General features: G+C 52.2%; 2 protein-coding genes across 5 annotated transcripts in view; one reads left to right on the top strand and one right to left on the bottom strand.

The window, feature by feature from the left end:
• The window catches only part of Lims2 (LIM zinc finger domain containing 2), a 36,686-nt gene that overhangs the window by 10,893 nt on the left and 5,768 nt on the right, over positions 1 to 20,025 (top strand). For all 3 annotated transcript variants that reach the window (XM_075969067.1, XM_075969066.1, XM_075969064.1), the window contains exons 2-4: positions 8,183 to 8,342; positions 11,199 to 11,265; positions 11,518 to 11,638. In XM_075969067.1, the coding sequence (XP_075825182.1) occupies positions 8,187 to 8,342; positions 11,199 to 11,265; positions 11,518 to 11,638 (344 nt within the window). In that variant the 5' untranslated portion in view covers positions 8,183 to 8,186. The remainder of the gene's footprint in view (positions 1 to 8,182; positions 8,343 to 11,198; positions 11,266 to 11,517; positions 11,639 to 20,025) is intronic.
• Gpr17 (G protein-coupled receptor 17) lies at positions 10,678 to 16,981 on the bottom strand. 2 transcript variants are annotated; one of them, XM_075969069.1, is made up of 2 exons: positions 16,652 to 16,981; positions 10,678 to 15,231 (listed from the first exon to the last, which is right to left on the bottom strand). In XM_075969069.1, exon 2 carries the CDS (start codon positions 15,198 to 15,200, stop codon positions 14,181 to 14,183), a length of 1,020 nt encoding a protein of 339 aa, XP_075825184.1. In that variant the 5' UTR covers positions 15,201 to 15,231; positions 16,652 to 16,981; the 3' UTR covers positions 10,678 to 14,180. The 2 variants fall into 2 exon arrangements, with proteins under 2 accessions (XP_075825184.1, XP_075825183.1); XM_075969068.1 differs by having other exon boundaries at positions 10,678 to 15,207; positions 16,652 to 16,968.

Genomic DNA, 20,025 nt, shown 5'->3' with positions numbered 1-20,025 from the left:
CACGTCATGTGTTCTGTGTCCATTGCCTCAGTGAGGTGGGCCAGGTCTTCAGGCTTGGATTCTGGAACCCCTACCAGTCCTTTATGTTGCTTGGATCCAGGCTGCAAGGATACAGCTTCTGGGCTCACACCCCTCAGGACCCTCCTGGTTACCTCTCCCGGGGGTAGTGGCAGGCAAGAACAGAGGGAGGGCTGCGAGGAGCCGCCAAAGAAGACCTGGCGTAGCACCCTTTGTAAATGCGCCCATTGGCGCTGTGCAGGGAGATGGCTGAAGGAGACAGCCAGGAGGCCAGCAGCCAGGGAGGCCGAGAGGATGGAGTCAGGGAGTCAGGGTCAGGGCCTCCTGGAGGTGGAGTGGACAGGATGTTATCATCAGAGCTGTTAGAGTCAGGGCCTAGGCTCTGCCTGCCATCTCCTCAATGAGCCAGTTAAACAGACAAGTAATAATGAAAGACAGAGAAAGTATATTCAATGCGGTTGCATTGGGAAGAGAAGCAGGGGTCCCGTGACTGCCTAAGTTGTCTCCCACCCCAGTTCATCTTTAGGGTCCTGATGTGCAGTTCAGCTTTAAAAGAAGGCAGAGGAAAGCATGGACAATGGACAAGAGGTCCTGGTCAGGGTGTGGTGCTGCTCATCCCTGGTCTATCACGGTCTCAGCTCCAGCCTCTTCTGCAATCCTGGGGACAAGCCCCTCTTCCGGCTGGCTCCAGGCTTCAGTATCTTTCTCCCCCACAATGAGAGTCCTGGGGCAATTCTGATTTCTTGGGGAGTCATTGCTTCAGTAGTGAGACAGCCAAGCCAGGTGCGGCTCTCTAGGTTTTGTTTCCTACCACATCCCTTAAAAGCGACCCGGAATGCATGGGCGGGGGAGGGTGGATGAGGTAGGAGGGAGGGTGAGTGGGGTGGAGTGCAAACTTGTTCATGTTTATTGTAACTTCATTCCCTTTAAAAGGACTCCTCCCTTATATGGGTCATTTTCTTTTCTGGGAAGATCACATGCTTAACACACACACACACACACACACACACACTAAATAAATAAATAAATAAAGATATCAAAGACAGGCTGGCCTCCTATTCAATATATAGTTGGCAATAGCAACCTTGAACTTCTGATTTTCCTGCTTCTCTCTCTGGAGGGCTGGGACTACAGCTATGCACCACCACGTTCGTGTGTCTTTAAATGGCACATTGTCGAGAGTTCTGGACTCTAGCATTTAAGATTTCTGTATGGGAGAAGCATGCAATTAATGCTGCCTACCAAAACTCTCTGCCTAAGCCTCTGTCTGTCTGCAGCTATCCACATCAGAGAGTGGGCATGCGGGCATCTGCAGCCTTTTGTCTTCTTTGGACTCAGCCTCTACATGGCCTTTAAAAATATTTGTTGAATCAATCATTGTTGGGCAACTTTGGAGTTGGCTGCCCTTACAGATGGTGTTCTGGGCAGGGCTTGTTAATGAGTACTCTGCCTCTGGATTTGCTGATGTGTGTTCTTGGCACCTGAGTGCAGAAGGCTCGCCCTTGTCTCAGTGGTCTGAGGACCCTAGGTAGTCAAGGGCAGTGGTGAATGTGTCTGTAGGATGGACGGCTTGGGAAGATGCTACTCATGCTCTCTGATCTCACTGGGTTCCCTGCTCTGCCTCTGTCTTAGTGACTACAGTGGTAGCTCAGGCAGCAGTGGCTGTGGTTCCCATAGTCTCCTAGGGCAGTTGTCTTTGGGTGTCAAGTAAAAGTCATGAGGATTTCTCTAAATGTTGGCAATGTGGGCTTCTTTTTAGAATGCGTGGCTCTTTTGTGTGTGTGCACCCATGGGCAGCTGAATATACGAGGTGAGTGTGCATGATACATGGACCACGGACCATGTATGGCAGTCAGAGGGCAACCTTGGATGTTATTCCTCAATTTCAATTTCTCAGATGCCTTTTCCCTTTTTCTTTTCTTTTCTTTCTTTCTTTCTTTCTTTCTTTCTTTCTTTCTTTCCTTCCTTCCTTCCTTCCTTCCTTTCTTCCTTTTGTTCTTTTATTCTTTTATTTTTTTTAGCTGGGTCTCTTATTTGCCTGTAAGTTCCCCACATTATCCAGGACAGCTGGCCAGGGAGCATTCCCCACCCCATGTCACCACTATGGGAGTCCCGGTGGCTAACCACTGCACTCGGCTTTTTAAACTGGTTTTGGAGGTCTGAACTCAGGTCCTCACACTCGCAAAGCAAGTGCTTTCCCAGCTGTTCCATTCCCAGGCAAGGACTTAGTTCTTGATTGGCCAATATCCTAGGGGACAAGAGCCCAGGGTTTGGGCTCTGAAGCTGGCAGTCATGCAGCAAGCTCTCAGAGAAGGAAGCAGGGTCGCACGGGAACATGTGGGGGGCCCGCGGCTGCTTTCTTTTATTGTTGTTATTTCTTCTCATTCTTATTCTTCAACTTTTAGACAGGGTTTCATTTTGTGGCCCTGACTGGCCTGGAACTTGCAAGGTAGATCAGGCTGGCCTTGAACTTTCTGTCTCAGCCTCCCGGGGGCTAGAATTAAAGACATACACCTGCTTGGCCGTTAATTTCTTTTTTCTTTCTTTCTTTTTTGTTTTTATTTTTTGTTTTTTGGAGCCAGGGTCTCTTAGTGTAGCTTTGATGCCTATCCTGAAACTAGCTTTATATTGTTGTTTTTTTGTTTTGTTTTGGTTTGGTTTTTCGAGACAGGGTTTCTCTGTAGCTTTGGAGTCTGTCCAGCTCTTGTAGACCAGGCTGGCCTTGAACTCACAGAGATCCGCCTACCTCTGCCTCCAAGTGCTGGGATTAAGGGTGTGCGCCACCACCTCCTGGCAGCCATCAATTTCTTAACCATTCCAAGGATTGGCTTGGCTCATACTCCTTGCTCCCCACACACCCCACCGCAGTGTGCTCAGGAGCTCAGGCTCCCCACTATATAGGAAGGGATAGAACTCAGCCCTGTTTTGGGACCTGCCCAGGCTCGGAGCCCTCCTCTGGCCCTGCTTTCTGGGAGCTGACTGCCTAGCAGGGACAATATCCTTTCTGTTCAGATCTAACACTGCTGCCCTTTGGCAATCCAGCCAGTAACTTGAGTTCCCGTCCTACGGAGGAGTTTCTCTTTGCTGTGCCTTACCAAGGGGGAGGTGGCTAAGGGCGGGATGGGGGTGGTATGGTGTGGTGGTGGTGGTGGTGGTGGTGTGTGTGTGTGTGTGTGTGTGTGTCTAGCTAGATGGGGGCTGTACCTGCAGCTCCCCTCTCTGGCCAAGCAAGGCTTGCAAAGAGCTCAGGTAAATGGTGAGAGACTTGGGGGGGAGGGAGGGGTTGCCAACAACAATGGCCGGAAAAGCCAGTACTTGCCTGGAGTACTTGCCTGGAAACCCCTCCTGGTCCTTCCGACAGGCTGGCTACCCAAGGCACAGGAACAGGGCTGGGTTGGAGCCAAGGTGGGGGAACAGGCGCCACTTGTTGGAGCTGGTTTTGATAAAGTCTGAGGTTTGAACGCTTGGGTAGGTTAAGGAACCAAAGATAGGCACCAGAGACCAATAGTTCCATGCCGTCCCTTTGGTGGCTTTCAGACTGAGGCTATTTTATTTTGTGAGACAGAGTCTCGTGTGTCCCAGGCTAACTCTGTCTCAATGCAGCCAAGGAGGATCCAGCCTCCATCTCCCAGGTAGTGGGATTACAGCCTTGGTTTCACGTGTTTCATGCTGAGGACTGAACCCAGGACTTTGGAAATGTCAGGCAAGCACCCTACCAATGGAACTACCTCCTCAGCTAGGGAATAGGTGATTTTAGTGTCACCTTAGAGAGGCACAAACCTGGGCTAGTGGTCAAGGACATCACTACCAAAATATGGCTGTGATTCCAGCACAGGTTAGACAGACTCTCAAGCAGCAACTGCCTGATTCTCTAGAAACTAGACAAGGGAGAGAAGGTAGATGGAGACAGCAGGGTTTGGGGTGGTCCCCATAGTAGCTCGGGGGTTAACCTGGGGTTAGGAGGATTCTGGGAGTCCCAGAGGAGAGAGACCAGAGAACATGGCTCCTATACATGCTGCCTCAGGGTCATCTGGCTAGAAGATAACCTGAGAAGAACGGGACAGTGGACATAGGGTCATTGGCATTAAGGAGCACGTGTCCCCAGAGGGGTAGGTGGAGGATGAAGTGTGGGGGAGGAGGGCCAGGGAGCTACGGTCACGGATGGGCAGGATGAGGACCTGGTAGCACAGGAAGGGAAGCCATCCCGGGGCTGACATCACTCAGGTTTTTCTGAATTTCCTGCCAATGACAGAGAAGTTTGAAGGGGAGTGAAAGGACTGAGCCCTGAAAATGTCTTTGTGGGGCTAAAGAAACAGCTCAGTGTATATGGTGCTTCATGTAAGCAGAAGGACCAGAGTTCAGATCCCAGCAACCATCTTTCAAAAGAGAGCTGGCCTTTTGTCTGTCATCCCAGCACCAGGGAGATAGAGACAAGCAGATCTCTGGGAGCTGAACTGTAAGTGAGCCTGTCTAAAAAACAAGGTTGAGAAGAAAACATTTGGCCTCAGCCTCTGACCTCCACACCCATAGGAACACTAGCAAGCATGCCTATGTGTGCGCGCGTCATCTTTGGCAGAGAACAGAGACAGAGGGAAGGTACTGGGGAGGCCATGTTGACTCAGCTGCTATCTGTCGTCTGTGGCTATCTGCAAATCACCTGTCATATGCGGGTTCTTCTTTGGGGGCCCAGCACAGACAAGCATGGGCCTAGGTGATCCCATTGCTCAAGCAAGGACCTGGGGTTCACCTGCATGCAGTCAGTTGGAATGGGGCCCTCCATGGTCAACTTTGTTTGTGTCTGCTGTGAACTGTGATGACAGGGTACAGGTGACAAAGGACTGAAAGTGACCTCAGGGTGGATATAACAAACAACACTACCAAGGCCCAAGGAGGGATGTGGGCCCTATACAGAAGCTTAGGTTCCGGCAAGACCCCAGGAATGTGCATACACATGTTAATGGAGCTCCTGACTTCTGGTTCCTACCTCATGCCATTTCTCTGTTGTGACCGGTGGGACCTATTTGAAGTGTTCTTGGTAAAAAGAGACGGAGCTGCTTGCCCGAGGCATATAACTAAGGTTTCTAGAAGGCAGGTTTCAGATGGATTTGGAGATTCGGATAGGAATATGTTCCCTTGCCCTGTCCCACTTCTCTGTTCTCTTCTCCTTCCTGCATTTCTTCTTCCTTTGCAGGCAAGGTTTTATGTAGCTCAGTTGGGTCTCCAGCTTGCTGTGCAGCTGGTGCTGACCTTGAGCCTCCTGCCTCCACTTCCTGAGTGCTAGGACTGAGCCACCATACCCAGTATTACACAGGGCTAAAGATCCAGCCCACAGCTCCCTTGCACGTGAGGCAAGCTCTCTGTCAACTGAACCACATCCTCAGCTCCTGGAATATATTTCTGACGGTGAAAATGCAGCTGTGTACGGCTGTCCAAGGCAGCGTGTTAATTTCCCAGTATTCTCACGATGAGAAATAGGGCTGTCTTTGTGTCAAGCCCTGTTAACCGTGTGCAGCCTGGTGACCTCCGATGCTCATGTGGCTAGGGAGACAGGCCAAATCGTCCCAGGGGTGGAAGCTGCTGGCTAAAGGAAACTCCCATTGGAACTTTAGAGACTGTGCTTGCTTCCCAGGAAGCCTCTCTTTACCCCAGACCTGGCTAGAGCTTGAAATAGTGCAGACATTCCGCAAAGACCCAGTGATGGGCAGGAAGTAGCTTGTGTATAACAGACTCTCCTGCAGGCATTGCCTTTTATAGCAGCCGGCGCTGGACTTGTTTTACAGATGAGGGTACTAAAGTTCACAGGACTTGGGTGCATGGGCCAGGGATGTAGTTGGTAGAGCGCTTTCCTAGCATACAAGAAGTCCTGGGTTGATTCCCAACACTAGGAGTTAGAGACAGGAAGACCAGGTTCAAGATCAGGCTAAGACATGTCACGAAGCCTGAGTTCAATCCCTGGATCCCACATGGTGGAAGGAGAGAACCAACTCCTGCCGTTGTCCTCTGACCCCCATACATGGTAACAAGGTACATGTGCGGGCATGCGTACACACACACACACACACACACACACACACACACACACACACCATAAATAAATAAATGGAACAAAGAGAAAAAAAACCCCTATATTTCCTTTAGAAAGAGTCTCACTACATAACCCTGGCTGGCCTGGAACGCGTTGTATAGGCCAGTTTGACCTCAGACTCAGAGGTCCACCTGCCTCTGTACCCCTCAAGGGCTGGGGCTAAAGGGATATGCCACTATACCAGCATCAAGAAGAACTTTTAAAAGAAATCTATCATCTTTCTTCCCGGGTCCCCTCACTCATAAGCAAGGGCTAGAGTAGAGGAAGAAGGTGTCTAGGTTGGCCAGGCCTGTGAGATACCCCGGGAGATGAGGGGACAGGAAGAGGCGTGAGTTATTCCCAGGTGATCTTCAGCAGGCCTCCTTTAGTGTTTGGAGCAGAAAGACTTCCCCATCTCGTCCCAGACTGCCCTGTTATTGTGAGGCCTAGGGATGTCTTGTGTCGTCTGTCAAGACTATGGGTGTCTGGAGAGCTGGGGGTGACGGCTGAGGAAAGGGAGCAGGGCGGTTCACATGCTCAGTGCTGTGCTCTGAGGGCGAAGGGGGGGCGGTTATCTCTTCAGAGGATAGCCGGACAGGCTGCTCTTGGCTCTAGGGCTGACTATGTGAAGGAGGGTATGGAATGTCTGTCCATCTCTGACCCTCTGCCCTCTGGCAGGGAGTGCTGGAGGCCACAGGCCTTCCTTGGACTGGTCATGGCTGGGGAATTCTGAGATGTATCCCGAGTTATGGGAAAACAACAGTTCTCTGGATGGAGTTTGCGATCTGCTTAGCTCTGGACTGTGTAGATGTGCTGCCCCCTGCCTTGGGTATTGGTCCTCACCTTCCACTCTGGGCACGTCAGCCTAGCTTGCCTGTGAGCTTCTGGGGATCTACAAGCTTCTGGGGATTCTCCGGTACCTGTCTCCCACCTCCCCATAGGAACTGGGAGGGGGCTACACATGCCTGAGATACTGTCCTTATCTTTTACATGGGTTCTGGGGGTTCAAACTCAGGTCCTCATGCTTGTGTGTCAAGTGGCTTTACCCACTGAGCCATCTCCACATTAATTTTCTTTCTTTTTTTTTTTTAAATGAGAGTCTCACTCTTCCCTGGATCTCACCCAGGTAGGTAGATTGGCAGGCCAGTGAGTCCCAGAGATATGTGTGTAGGTGTGTTTGTGTGTGTGTGTGTGTGTGTGTGTGTGTGTGAGAGAGAGAGAGAGAGAGAGAGAGAGGAGAGAGAGAGAGAGAGAGAGAGAGGCAGTGTGTGTTTGGTTACACACTACACCACGGTCTGTCTTGAGGGAAGTCGGGCAGAAACTTAGCAGGAGCCGAGGCAGAGACCATGGAGGACAGCGGCTCACTGTCTGGCTCCCCACATTTGGCTCAGCTGTTTTCTAAAAACCCAGATCCACCCACCATGAGCTGGGTCCTCCCACAGGACCCACTAGTGAAGAAAATGTCTCCTACATATGCCCAAGGCCAGTTGGGTGGGGCAGCTCCTCAGCTGAGGCTCTCTCTTCCCAGACATTTCTAGTTTGTGTCAGAGTGACAAAACTAAGCAGCACATGGCTTTAGATGGGTCAGGCATGGTGGTGGAGAGGTTACGGTGGAGCAGTCATGAGTGAGGACATGTACTTACACCCCAGCACTGTGGGGAGGGACTCAGAGCGAGGCAGGTGCGTCCTTGGTGCCTGCCCATCAGCCAGCTGAGACTGCTTAGTGAGTTCCATCCAGGTCAGTGAGAGATGCTGCCACATGCGCGCACACACACACACACACACACACACACACACACACACACACACGTCAGTGAGAGATGCTGCCCCCCCAAACACACACAGAATGTGGGTGGTACCTGAGGAACAACAGCTGAGACTGCCGTCCGGCTTGCAACCCTGCAGCCCCCCATCCCCATGCGTGTGTCCCTGCACAAACAACATTTCATGTTTTAAGGAAATTTACAACTTCGTGCCATGTTTGTTTTCCTTAAAGGTTGGATCCACCTGAACCTTTTAAGCAGGGGCATGCGCGTCCCCGGGCCAGTCTTGCAAGTCTGCTGGCCAGTGCTGACCTCCTTCTTCTTCTGTTCCCTCTAGCAACATGTCTGAATGCTTGGCTGACGCCATGTGCCAGCGCTGCCAGGCCCGGTTTGCCCCCACCGAGCGCATCGTCAACAGCAATGGGGAGCTCTACCACGAGCACTGCTTTGTGTGCGCACAGTGCTTCCGGCCTTTCCCCGAGGGGCTCTTCTATGAGGTGAGGAGGTTCTGGACATAGCCTGTTCTAGAAGAGTGACCTGGCCAGGCTCTGAGGCAGCAATGCTGAGTTTCACACACTGTGTTGGCCCGTCCCTCAGCTGGGAACTTCTGCAGTCACTCTTCTTCCGCTGCCCCTGGACAGGCTGTGGGCAACCCTGGGGAAGGAAGAACCCCACCATGCCACTCGCTCTCCATTGGGTCAGACAGTGAATGCAATGGCTGAGTGATTCCATTATCTGGGGAGGATGCTTTAGAAACAAGAATTCTCATGGTTGGAGTTGGGTAAGCAGGTGATGTTTGATGAGGCCGGAAGAGAAGAGATAAACATACACACATACATCCACACACGCACACACACACACATGCACACGTGCATACACGCACTCATGCACATGCACACAGGCACATGCACACATGCACACACACACACACTCATGTACACACACGCACGCATGCATACACGCACTCATGTACTCGCACACACACATGCACACATGCATACACACACTCATGTACACGCACACACACATGCACACATGCATACACACTCATGTACACGCACACACACATGCATACACGCACTCATGTACACGCACACACACATGCACACATGCATACACACACTCATGTACACGCACACACACATGCACACACACTCATGTACACGCACACACACATGCATACACGCACTCATGTACACGCACACACATGCATACACAGACTCATGTACACACACACACATGCACTCATACACACACACACACACACACACACACACACACACACACACACACTCCTCTGCAGGAAGAGATCTTGCAGAAGGAGCAGCACATGAAGAGGAACTGAAGCAGAGCATGTGGGATATTTGGGGAGAGGCTGGTGTGTAGCACAGGTAGAAGCAGATGAGCGGGAGAGTGACAGGAGCTAGACAGAGACTCCATCTTCCTGTCTTAGTGGCTCTCCTTTGGGGTCTTCTGTAAGAGACTGGAGTTACTTGGGTTTGGAACAGAGGAGTCACACCCTTGTCCCACATGTAAAGAAGACCCCTCTACTCAAGGCATGTGACATGTGCCTGTAACACGATCAGATCGTGGGAGGCTACGCAAAGGAGACCATCTCGGAAACAAAGTGGAAGAGAAAGGCTCTGGGCATCGTGCCACACAGGCTGTGGGGCAGTTGGGAAAGAAGCTGGGATACCAGGTGGGACCAGGAGTGGGGTCATTGAGTCTTGAAATAGTTCAGAGAAAAGTCAAGGGCCCTGAATTGCCCACACCAGCTCACAAGAGCAAGTAGTTAAGTCCTTTCTAAACACAGCTGTTCTTAAAAACTAACTCATGCCCGGGCCGAGGAAATGCCTCGGTCATCAGAGTGCTCGCCTCGCAATCATGAGCTCTTGAGGTTAATCCCAGAACCAATGTAAAAAACCAGCAGGGCATACCAGCCTGTGCTGTGTCCCGGAACTGGGGAAAGAGAGAGACAGGTGGATTCCTGAGGCTCACGGGCCAGTCAGTCTGTCTGGTCTACTTGGTGAGCCACAGGCTAGAGAGAGACCCTGTTCCGGGGGATAGGGGGTACCTACATTCACATAAACACACACATATAATAAATCGTATCAATGTACAGGGGTATAGTACTTTATTAAAAATGAAGATAACAAACACATAAAATGTCCTACTTCTCATTATTTCATTAGACTTTCACGTCATGTATGCGTCTGAAATTATTTCTGCCTATGTGGTGCTATTTGTGATGTCGGCATGGTCCTAGCCTGGCAGGAAGATCTACGCCACAGCATCTGGCAGACCCAGAGTCAGGGCCTCTGTTGCCTTCTGCCAGAGTTGGTTAAACACTGACTGCACTGCTCCACTTGGCTGCAGTGGAGGGGGGCAGGACCAGAGCTCAGAGAGCGCTGTGTTTCTTGCGGGGGCGGGGGGCTAGGCATCATTGGTTGATGATGTGGGTATGTGGCCCGCATGCCAGATGAAAATCTCCTGTTGCTCTCCAGGCTCCTGAGAGATGCTGGCTGGCTGTAGAGTCAGCGGAGGGCTGGAGAGATCTCTGTGAGGGGTTTTAGACCAGAGCCAAGCAAAGCACATAGTGGGTGTTTGGGAGATATTGCCGCTGAGGAAATCCAAGCCTTGTAGCCTCTCTGGCTCACTGGGGAGAGCTGCGTGTTGCTTTAGAAGAAGAAACTTATGGAGGGTGACTTTGAACTTCTGCTGCCTCCTGCCTCCATCTCCCAAGGGCACTGCCTCTCCCCGTTTATGCAGCTCTGTGACCCGAAAGAAGGGCTTACTACAAACTGAGCTACAGCCCCCATTTATTTTTTTAAAAAGAAAGCAAATTGTTAAGGGAGCGGAAAGCAGAGACAAGCTTTGGTCATGCTTGGGACAATACATGACAGTGGCTGACCGCAGCACTCTGGGCCTTTGCTTTGACATGCCAGCTCCCCAGGCCCTTCCTGTGCTCTCTTTCTCCCCTCTTCCTTCCACGGGTCTTCTGTAGTCTCTGGGGACACTGATCTGGTCAGACATGCAGGGCAAAGTGGCACATATAACTCAGATTTGACCCGTTCTTCCCCAGCCCCAGCTCCCACCTATTGTCCTTGGCCTATTGTCAGGATCCTCGGGTCCTCAGCAGATAACAGAATCCCCAAGAGCTGACCATGGACCCTCAGCATCTCTGTGAAACCCTCACTTTGCACTCTGCTAAACTGCATGGCTAGTCCCCTGCTCCAGCTAGCTCTAGAAGGCTCTCTTCTTCAGACCCCAGGCCACTGGTATTTATTTAGGGACAAGGGATTGCGGGGATGAGGAATGACTTGCTTGTCTTTTGTCTGTGGTCCCGTTTGCAGTTTGAGGGCCGGAAGTACTGCGAACATGACTTCCAAATGCTGTTTGCTCCATGCTGCGGATTCTGTGGTAAGAGCTGGTGGCAGCACCTAGGAAGTGGGGAGGGGACAAGTAGGGAACAGGCAAGACTGGCACACTACTTAGCCTGGGGACTTTTACCTATCACCCCCCTCTGTCTTTTTCTGAGCATTGCTCTTCATGTCCTTAAAAGAGGGGTGCTTGGACAAGGCTGAACTGGGAGGAGCCCCAGGCACATAGGACTTGGGAGGTGCCAAAGGGGGAGTGTGCCCTGACTGACAGCTGAGATCTCTCCTCTTCCAGGTGAGTTTGTCATTGGACGCGTGATCAAGGCCATGAACACTAACTGGCATCCAGGCTGCTTCCGCTGTGAGCTGTGTGACGTGGAGCTGGCTGACTTGGGCTTTGTGAAGAATGCAGGCAGGTGAGGCTGCTGCAGTTGTGGGCAGAGAGGAAGGTCTCTTGTCCCCACTCTAGGAGACATGGTCCGGCCAAATACCAGGCACCTTCCAGGCTCTGCAGCACCCTGTACTGATCTGGCTGTGGACCTTGTCCCACCCCTACTAGACGGAGAACACAATCCCGAGGGCACGGATCAGGATGGGGGTGGCAGAGGGAGGACAGACAGGGCTGCCTCTGGGAAAGGGGTGTTCCTTTGGGGTGAAGGGTCTTGAGTAGATATGGATGGATGATGAGTTTTCAGTTGACAAATCCCTATTACCCCTGACACCCCACCTGCTGCTACCGCACCGTGCTGATCCCAGTTGTCTGCCTTCCCTCCTGTTCGCACATGGCTGGAGGATGTTGGACAGACAGCCCTTAACCAAGTTGCCCAAGTTACCCAAATTCAGAAACATAAGCCTCATTGGTACTCTGGCTGTTCTCCTTCCAAGAAGCCTTGTTCTTTCTTCCCACCCTTGCCTCCCTCACTGTGGGTTCTATACCTCTCCTTTAGCCATGACCTCATCTCCCACCTGCGTGGGAAAGCTTTGGGGGAAGCTCCCAGCAACACCTCTGTGCCCTGAAGTCCTGAGCATAGCTGTTGACCTTCTCTTTATCTCAGGTCAAGACCGGGGGGCATCAGGTCCTCTCCTTGGCCTTCAGTGGCCTCACAGCAAGGCCCTCATGCCTAAACCATCTCCTTTCCCAGTGAGACCTCTGTTCTGTGCTAACTTCCTCCAGCCTCTCTCTGCACAGGGGTGTTCTTTGGGCCCACGTCCATACCTGCCCTTGAAGTTTTGGGTCTCTCAATGGCACATCTAGACAATCCAGGGGCCTCTTCCAGGTCTCTCCTTTGCTCAATGCCCCGTCTGTGTGGCATCTCCATTCGAGATTCTAACACAACAGGACTCAAATAGAGCTGCAAGATCCTCTTCCTCTGACCCAAGTCTGCTTCTGCGTGCCCTGTGCCAGAAAAGGCATTCCAGAGACCTTCCAGCTTCCCGCAAGAATGCCCTTCCTGTCTGGGTACTTGGGTCTCTGTCAAAGCCCCTCTGTCACTTTTGTCTCAGCCTACAGTGATCTTGTCCCTTTGCTATGCCGCTGGAGAGGCACATGACCTCTCACTGGTCCTGGCATCTGAAAGGCTGGTATGGTATTGTATTCAGCAGGCTGTCTTAGTAAGGGACCACAATGGTGAACAGACCTGTACTGGTGAGAAGCAATGCTGGGCATCAGGGGCAACAGTCTGGGCTGTGCTCTTTTTGAGATGAGCCGTGCACGGGCCACCACCCCATGCTTTGGAAGACAAAATGTAAAAGAAGAATATAGGGTTTTCTATTGATGGTGGTTGTAGGGTTAAGACCGAGAGCCCTTCTAACCTAGAACGGCATGTGGAGCCCCATGATGCATAGCTTCAGGTCTGCCTGGGCCACCAGAACCATAATAAAGGGAAGCATTGCCTTGCTTGGTCATTCTTGGGTGGAAGGGAAGAGAATCCCAGGGGAGGACATATGTATCATGTTGAACTAACACAATAATTTCCTTCACCTTAAGGCTCGATTATGTTTAAGAGTAATACAAACAAGTACAAAAAAAAAAGGATACATTAGAGTGTCCAACACATGCTGACAAGTTCAACAGTTCAAAGCCAGGCAGCCGAGGCTGGTAGAAGCCTCTTGGGAGGGAGTGGGGATGCCCCTTCTGGGCTTGAGTGAGATAGAGACAGGTTCACACACCGCGCTCCTGCCTCTAGCGGGCTCTGATGGCTGCCCATCTATGCCATATGCATGACCAGGCCACCTTCCAATGAGAAACTCTAGACATTGTCAGGCTAGAGGCAGGCGTGGGAACATGGTTATAGCAGGGGGGTCCAGAGCTGTGTTTGCTGGGCTCACACGCCACCAGTCTGAAATGTACTCATGTGTGGCTCACATAGAGTCTGTGTCCCCTGAACTCAGAAAGAGGTCATCTCCCAAGGCCGGCAAGGGATACACGATATACCATGCACTTCAAAGGAAGTATCCGACACCCCTAGTGTTCCATTGAGATCTGTGCTGCCGCTCTTTCAGGGTCCCGGGCAGCTTGCTTTCTGGGTTATTCTATAGGGCTTTGTTGCTGTGGGCATCTGTATATGAAAGAAGCTGACAGTTTGGAGGGGAAGAAAGATTCCCATTGTTCCAGAAATGTATCTGTGGCTCTTCTCTATTTAGCACTAGTGAAGTCACTGGGTGTCTGGGAGCTGTAAATAAGGCAGGCCAACCGAGTCCCTGTGGAAGGGTGGGCAGGGCATCCTGTACCTAGCTAGTTGGCCCTCCCTCTTGATGCCTTTGCTCAGACTGGATGGCCTTGCAGTGAAGACCTTGGAGCAGGGCACGAACTGCTGACATTTCAGTTGGTTTGCTCAGGAAGTGGCGAGGGAAGACAGAGGTCTCTAGCTGGCCCTGGCAGCATGTGCCCCAGTGGAGAGCTGGTTCTCTGACAGCTGGCCTAGGGACAAGACGTCCTGGAGGCTTACAGCTCAGGGCTCACAGCTCGGATCGGGCACTTAGGGAGCTCTCGTTGGTCTTTCCTTCAAAGCTGGGAGGGGGGCCCGTGAGCCGTTTGCTGCAAAGCAAGTTGCACAAGGCATGGCGGAACTTCTCGGCCACGAAGAAGTACATGACAGGGTCCAGGGCCCCGTTGAGGCTGGTGAGACAGGAGGTGATCCGGTTGCCTAGGGCCAGGGCACGCTGAGCGGTGCACGAAGTCCCCCCACCGCGGTAGTGAAGCACATAGACGGAACGGTGGACGTGGTAGGGCACAAAACAGATGAGGAAGATGGCCAGAACCATAGCGATCATGCGGACGGCTTTGTTCTTGAGATGCTTTTCTATGCGGGGACCCTGGCGCAGGCTGCGAATGATCAGCAGGTAGCAGGTGACTGTGGTGATGAAGGGGAAGGTGAAAGCCACAGCCAGGGATGCCAGGGCGTGGTGGGAGGCCTTCTCTCGGTACAGTTGCAGGCAGACAACTGTGTGGTTGGTCTGCACAGTCTGTGGGCTGACCAGCAATGGGGCCATAGCCACAGCAACCACCACCCACAGGAAGGCACAGGCCAGGTGGGCATAGAGAGGTCGCCGAAGCTTGAGGGACTTGACAGGGTGCACGATGGCCAGGAAGCGATCAGCGCTGATGCAGGTGAGGAAGTAGATGCTGGCATACATATTGAGGTAGAAGAGGAAGCCAGTGAGTCGGCACGGGATTTCCCCAAATGGCCAGTGATTCCCAGAGAAGTGATAAACCAGCCTAGTGGGCAGGACCAGTACACAGGATAAGTCGGCCACCGCCAGGTGCATCAGGAACACGTTGGCCGGGGTCCCTGACTTCTGGTCCCATATGAAGAGCCACAGGGCCAGAGAATTGCCCACAAAAGCTAGGATGAAATCCAGAAGGTAGAAGCAAGCGAAAAGCATGTTCTCGAGGGGGGTCTCCTGTCCACATTGCTCAGAGTAAGCCAGGGAGGAGTTGTCCGGCAGACTCGGGAGGGCTGCCTCCAGGCCATTCATGGTGTGGCTAAAGGCAGAACAGGGAACAGAGCTGGAGGGAATACAGAACCAGTTATGGGGTCCCAGGATGCGTCCCCCAAGGTCAGAAGCAGGACCTCTGATGCCTTCAGAGTCTCCTGTCGCTAACTCGAGAGGAGTGGAGCTACTCTAAGCTTGACACAGCTGGAGAACTGCCAAGGGAAACTCCTGGGTCTGGGGGGTGGGGTTTCTGTGTCCTTTGGAGCTGACTGAGTCTCAGGCATTTTGAATGTCAGTCACAGGCCAAATCCAGCTGAGGCATGGTTTTCCCAGAAAGTAAGGAGGTCCTGGGGTAATTGCTGGAGGACCCAGAATCTAGAAGTTACTTTCTGCTCTGTGCCTGTCCACTCTCTCAGGCCTAGATGGTGGAGTTAGTACCAGAGGGAAGGAAAGCAAGCTTGATTGTCTGGACTTATGAGGCCAGGGAGAGTCCTTACTCTCTTTTCTAGCCCCACCCTAAGGCAGGCATAGTGTTGTGTGTGGGTCCCTTAAGCTCGCTCCCCATGGGAGAGTAAGTAGGATCTATTGCTGAAAGCCTAGTGCTGGCTTGCCTGGTGAGCCTGCTTACTCTGAGTCCCAGGACCTCTCTGACCTCTGACCTGGCCCACAAGGAGCAATAAGTCACTTCTCTTTGTCCCACCTTCTGGCTCCTCCCACACTTGTTAGCATGGCTCCACCAGGGCTGCCCTGGGCATGTTTTCTGTCATGGCACCCAAGAACCCCAGTGTCTCTGGAGTTTCCCACACTTAGCTGCTCAACTCCATTTTGATCAGTTTTTCTGGGTGAGGCCTGGGTTTAGGACACCTTTGCCAGGGCCTCAGACCAGCAGGGAGTCCCTTCCAAGTCAAGGTATTCCATAGCCCAAGTTGGGGTATGAGGGCGTCCTGCACCTTCCAGGATACAGTTTTACCTCTGGGGGCCAAGGGGACTCTGTGGTCAGAACTGGGAGTGTGGCTCATCACATAATATGCCCTGGAGTTGCCCATCGTCCTCTGTGGGGCATTTCCAGGACTGGATACCTAACTTTGGGGGCCCAGTGTAAAATGAAAATGCATAACCTCTTGCTCAAAAAGTAAGAATTTGGGTTGGGGGATGTAGCTTAGGTGGTAGAGGGCTTGTCTGGAATACATGAGGCCCTGGGTTTGATTCCCAGCACATAAACAGGGTGTGGTAGCAAGTGCCTGGAATCCGAACACTTGGAAGGTGAGCAAGAGGTCAGGGTCATCTTCCATCATACAGAGTTCAAGACCAGTCTAGATGATGATGATGATAATAATAATAATAATAATAATAATAATAAAGTAAGAATTTCAGGGTAGTGGAAATTGTCAAACAGCTCAGGGCCCGGTGGGACTGGATGCAGTCTCTACCCCGTCACCTCTGCTGAGTCCCCAGAGGCTCCCCACCCTTCCCCGCCCACCCCTGCCCCTTACCTCTCACAGAGGACCCAGGAGGGAAAGGACAGGAAGCAGGCAGCCCGTGAGCCAGCAGTGGAAGGTGCTCCAGGTAGACTCCTTGTAGCTGCAGGAGGGAGGCTTGGCTATTTAAAGAGACCAAGCGAGCCCACAGCGCCTGTGAACCTGAAAAGCTGCTTCATTCCTGAGGGGTCCTTTGTGGGGTAGGCTGCTTTTCCAGCTGGGTCTGCTTCCACGGAGCACACACTGAATATTCCAGTGTGTCCTCAGACTGTGCGTACCCCCACCCCCCCAGCCAGGCCACAGAGCATCACAGAGGCCAAGTGTGTGACTGTCCTGGGAGCCTGGGAGTGGGCAAGGGTTGGGCCGGGTGGGGGTCTTGGGCTGGAATTGACAGACACAACAGGATATTTCAGAAGGGGATGATTTTCTACTAGTGGGGGGGATAGGGAGGGGTCAGCTACCATGGCAACGGGCCAGGATCCCAAGCTTACTGGGCTGGCGGCAGGGTGGGGGGGTTGGGAGTGGGGGGTGTTGTTATGCATGCCAGGGTTGGAGCTGAGGAGTCTCGGGCTCCCGATGAGAGGGGATTCTTTCAGACACTTGCTGTAGGGTCCTTGTGTCCCGTCCTGTATAATTAGGCCCCGTTCGGTTGTGTGGAATAAATCATGGCCTTTATGTGGAACTCTGCACAGCTGCAGGCGCCTTATAAAGAGGGAGCTGTCTGTGCTGCAGCTCAGCCCGGCAGGCCTGCCTTTGGCCTGGGAGGACTTCGCGGCTGAGCATGACCAGCAGGAGGGCCACAGTGGCTCCCTGACCATGGCTTGCTCCTTCTGGGGCAGCTCAGAGCTGGGATGGGTTGGGTGTTGCCCGTGAGTCACCAAAGTTCAGCAAGGCTGATATCACTAAAGGGGCAGCCGTACAGCACACTCAAGCCAGCGTTCTTGGTCTCAAAAGACTTAAGATTTTTATTTGAAATGTTTGAAATTATAGCTGGGGATAGAGCTCAGCCGACACAGGGTTTGTCCGGTGTGAGTGTGAAAGCCTGGGTTCCATCCTCAAGCTGTGCTTGAGAAGCAAAGGCAGGAGACGAGAAGTTCAAGGTCATTTTTGGCTAAGCCTTGAGTTTGAAGCCAGCCCGAGTTACTTGAGATCCTGCCTCAGAAACAAACAAGCAATACATTTACAATTATGCGTGCTTAACATCTGGAGAGACTCTACTGCCCAGTGTATCTATTGTCGGTTTGTCTTCTCACACAGCGCTGTGCAGCTGGGGATTTTGCCCCATCTGACAGTTGAGAAAGCCAAAGCTCAGAGAAGGGAACTCATTCACCCTGTGGCAAACTCCAGCAAGTGGCAGAGCCTGCCTCTATACCCCGGCACACGTCACTGCAGAAGTAACGCTTTATGTGCATTTGTTCCTTTCTGTTGGCCTGGTGCATTTTGACATGAGAATTCTTTTTTGAGGGGGAGGGTTTAAGACAGGGCTTCTCTGTGTAACCCTGGAACTCACTTTGTAGATCACAGAGACCCACCTCCCTCTGCCTCCCGAGTGCTGGGATTAAAGGCGTGCGCCACCACTGCCCGGCTGCACCCATCTTTTGTGAGTGTTGTTTTGAGACAGGGTCTCTCACTGGCCTGTAGCTTGCCAATCAGGCTACAGTGACTGATAGGAGACCCCAGGCTTCCACCCGTCCCACGAACCCCCCCCACCCAGCACTTAGGTTATAAATGTATACTACCATGCCCAGCTTTAAAAAACAATTTATTAGCCGGGCGGTGGTGGTGCACGCCTTTAATCCCAGCACTTGGGAGGCAGAGGCAGGTGGATCTCTGGGAGTTCGAGGCCAGCCTGGTCTATAAGAGCTAGTTTCGGGACAGGCACCAAAGCTACAGAGAAACCCTGTCTCGAAAAAACCAAAAAAATAAAAAAACCCAATTTATTATGATTATTTATGTGAGTGTCTGTGTGTCATGGCATGTGGTAGAAGCCAGAGGACAACTTTTAAGAGTTGGTTCTCTCCTCCTACCATGTAGGTCCTAGGGATGGAACTCAGGTCATTGGGCTTGGTGACCAGCACCTTTGCCTGCTGACCTGTCTCAATGGCCCGTGTCCAGCTTTTTAAAGAATGGATTCTGGGGATTGTACTTGGGACCCAATGTTTGCAAAAACAAGTCCTTCATCAATTGAACTATCTCTCTAGCCCTTGGGTTTGGTGGTTTTGACACAGTGTCTCACTGTGTAGACGAGGCCGGCTCAAACTCGCTATTCTCCTGCCTTAGCTTCCTGAACTGCGGTGGAGAGCCACCATATCTTGCTACAGCTTTAAAGCATAATTCTTCCGTGTTGATTGGACGCTATATGGATTCTAAGAAGGAGCTGCCGGATGTAGACGGGAGTCATGGGGAGTAAGACCATCACTGTGGCAGGGACACAGAGAGGAGGAACTGGCCGCAGTGGCTGACCGGGCAAAGCACCTGTGTCCTCGGCTGCGGGGTAAATGTCCTGGGTGGGAGGGGCTCCAGGATCACAGAAGTGAAGGCTGCAGCCACAGCTGCTGCCTGTTCTGGGCTAGGAGGAGGCCAGGCCACCTGTGCTTGGACACTGGCCCCAGTTTTGGCTTGGCTGTTGTCACAAGATTATGTCCACTGTCCCTCTCCCTCTTTCCCCTCTTGAATAATCACGCCTTCACTCACATGTTCGATACATTGACCATGAACTACTTCTCAATGATGGGTGGCCACGGTCCCGTGGAGGTACAGTAGGTAGCCTAGCAATAGTACCAGACACCTTGCTTGTGTGTCTAGCGTTATGCCAAGTTCTCAAGATAGGACCTCAGGACAAGTAGAGAGTAAAGCTCCGTGACTTGATTCCAAAGGGCACAGAGATAACAGGGGAGCCACATGGCTAGGTGGCTCTTGAGTCAGTCTCTGCGACAAGCCTGTGAAACGGGGTAATGATGCGGGCTGGGGAGACGGCTCAATTACGTTATGCAAACATGAGAGCTTGAGGTCTGATCCCCGGGGTCCATGGAAAAGCCTGGCGTGGGAGCGTGCGCCTATAGCCCTAGCACTGGGGAGATGGGGGCAGGCAGATCCCTACAGCTCACTGGCTTATTTTGCCAAATTGGTGAGCTCCAGGTTCTGTGAGAAGCCCTGCGTGGAAAAAATAAGATGGGGAACAATTGAACACTGACCTGAGATTGACTTCTGACTGCATACACATGTACATATCTGCATGCATAGGTGCATTATCCATGCACGCGCGCGCGCGCACACACACACACACACACACACACACACACTAAAAGGGCCAATGGTCAGGTGGCTGTGGAGGCTAGTGACAGATGGAGGATTGCCCCTGTGGATTTTGGATCATGGGAAGGAGGGCC

Source organism: Microtus pennsylvanicus, chromosome 4, assembly GCF_037038515.1.
Source record: "Microtus pennsylvanicus isolate mMicPen1 chromosome 4, mMicPen1.hap1, whole genome shotgun sequence".
Classification (NCBI taxonomy): domain Eukaryota; kingdom Metazoa; phylum Chordata; class Mammalia; order Rodentia; family Cricetidae; genus Microtus; species Microtus pennsylvanicus.
The sequence above is the reverse complement of the archived record's forward strand: the minus strand, read 5'-3'. Positions and strand labels throughout refer to the sequence as shown.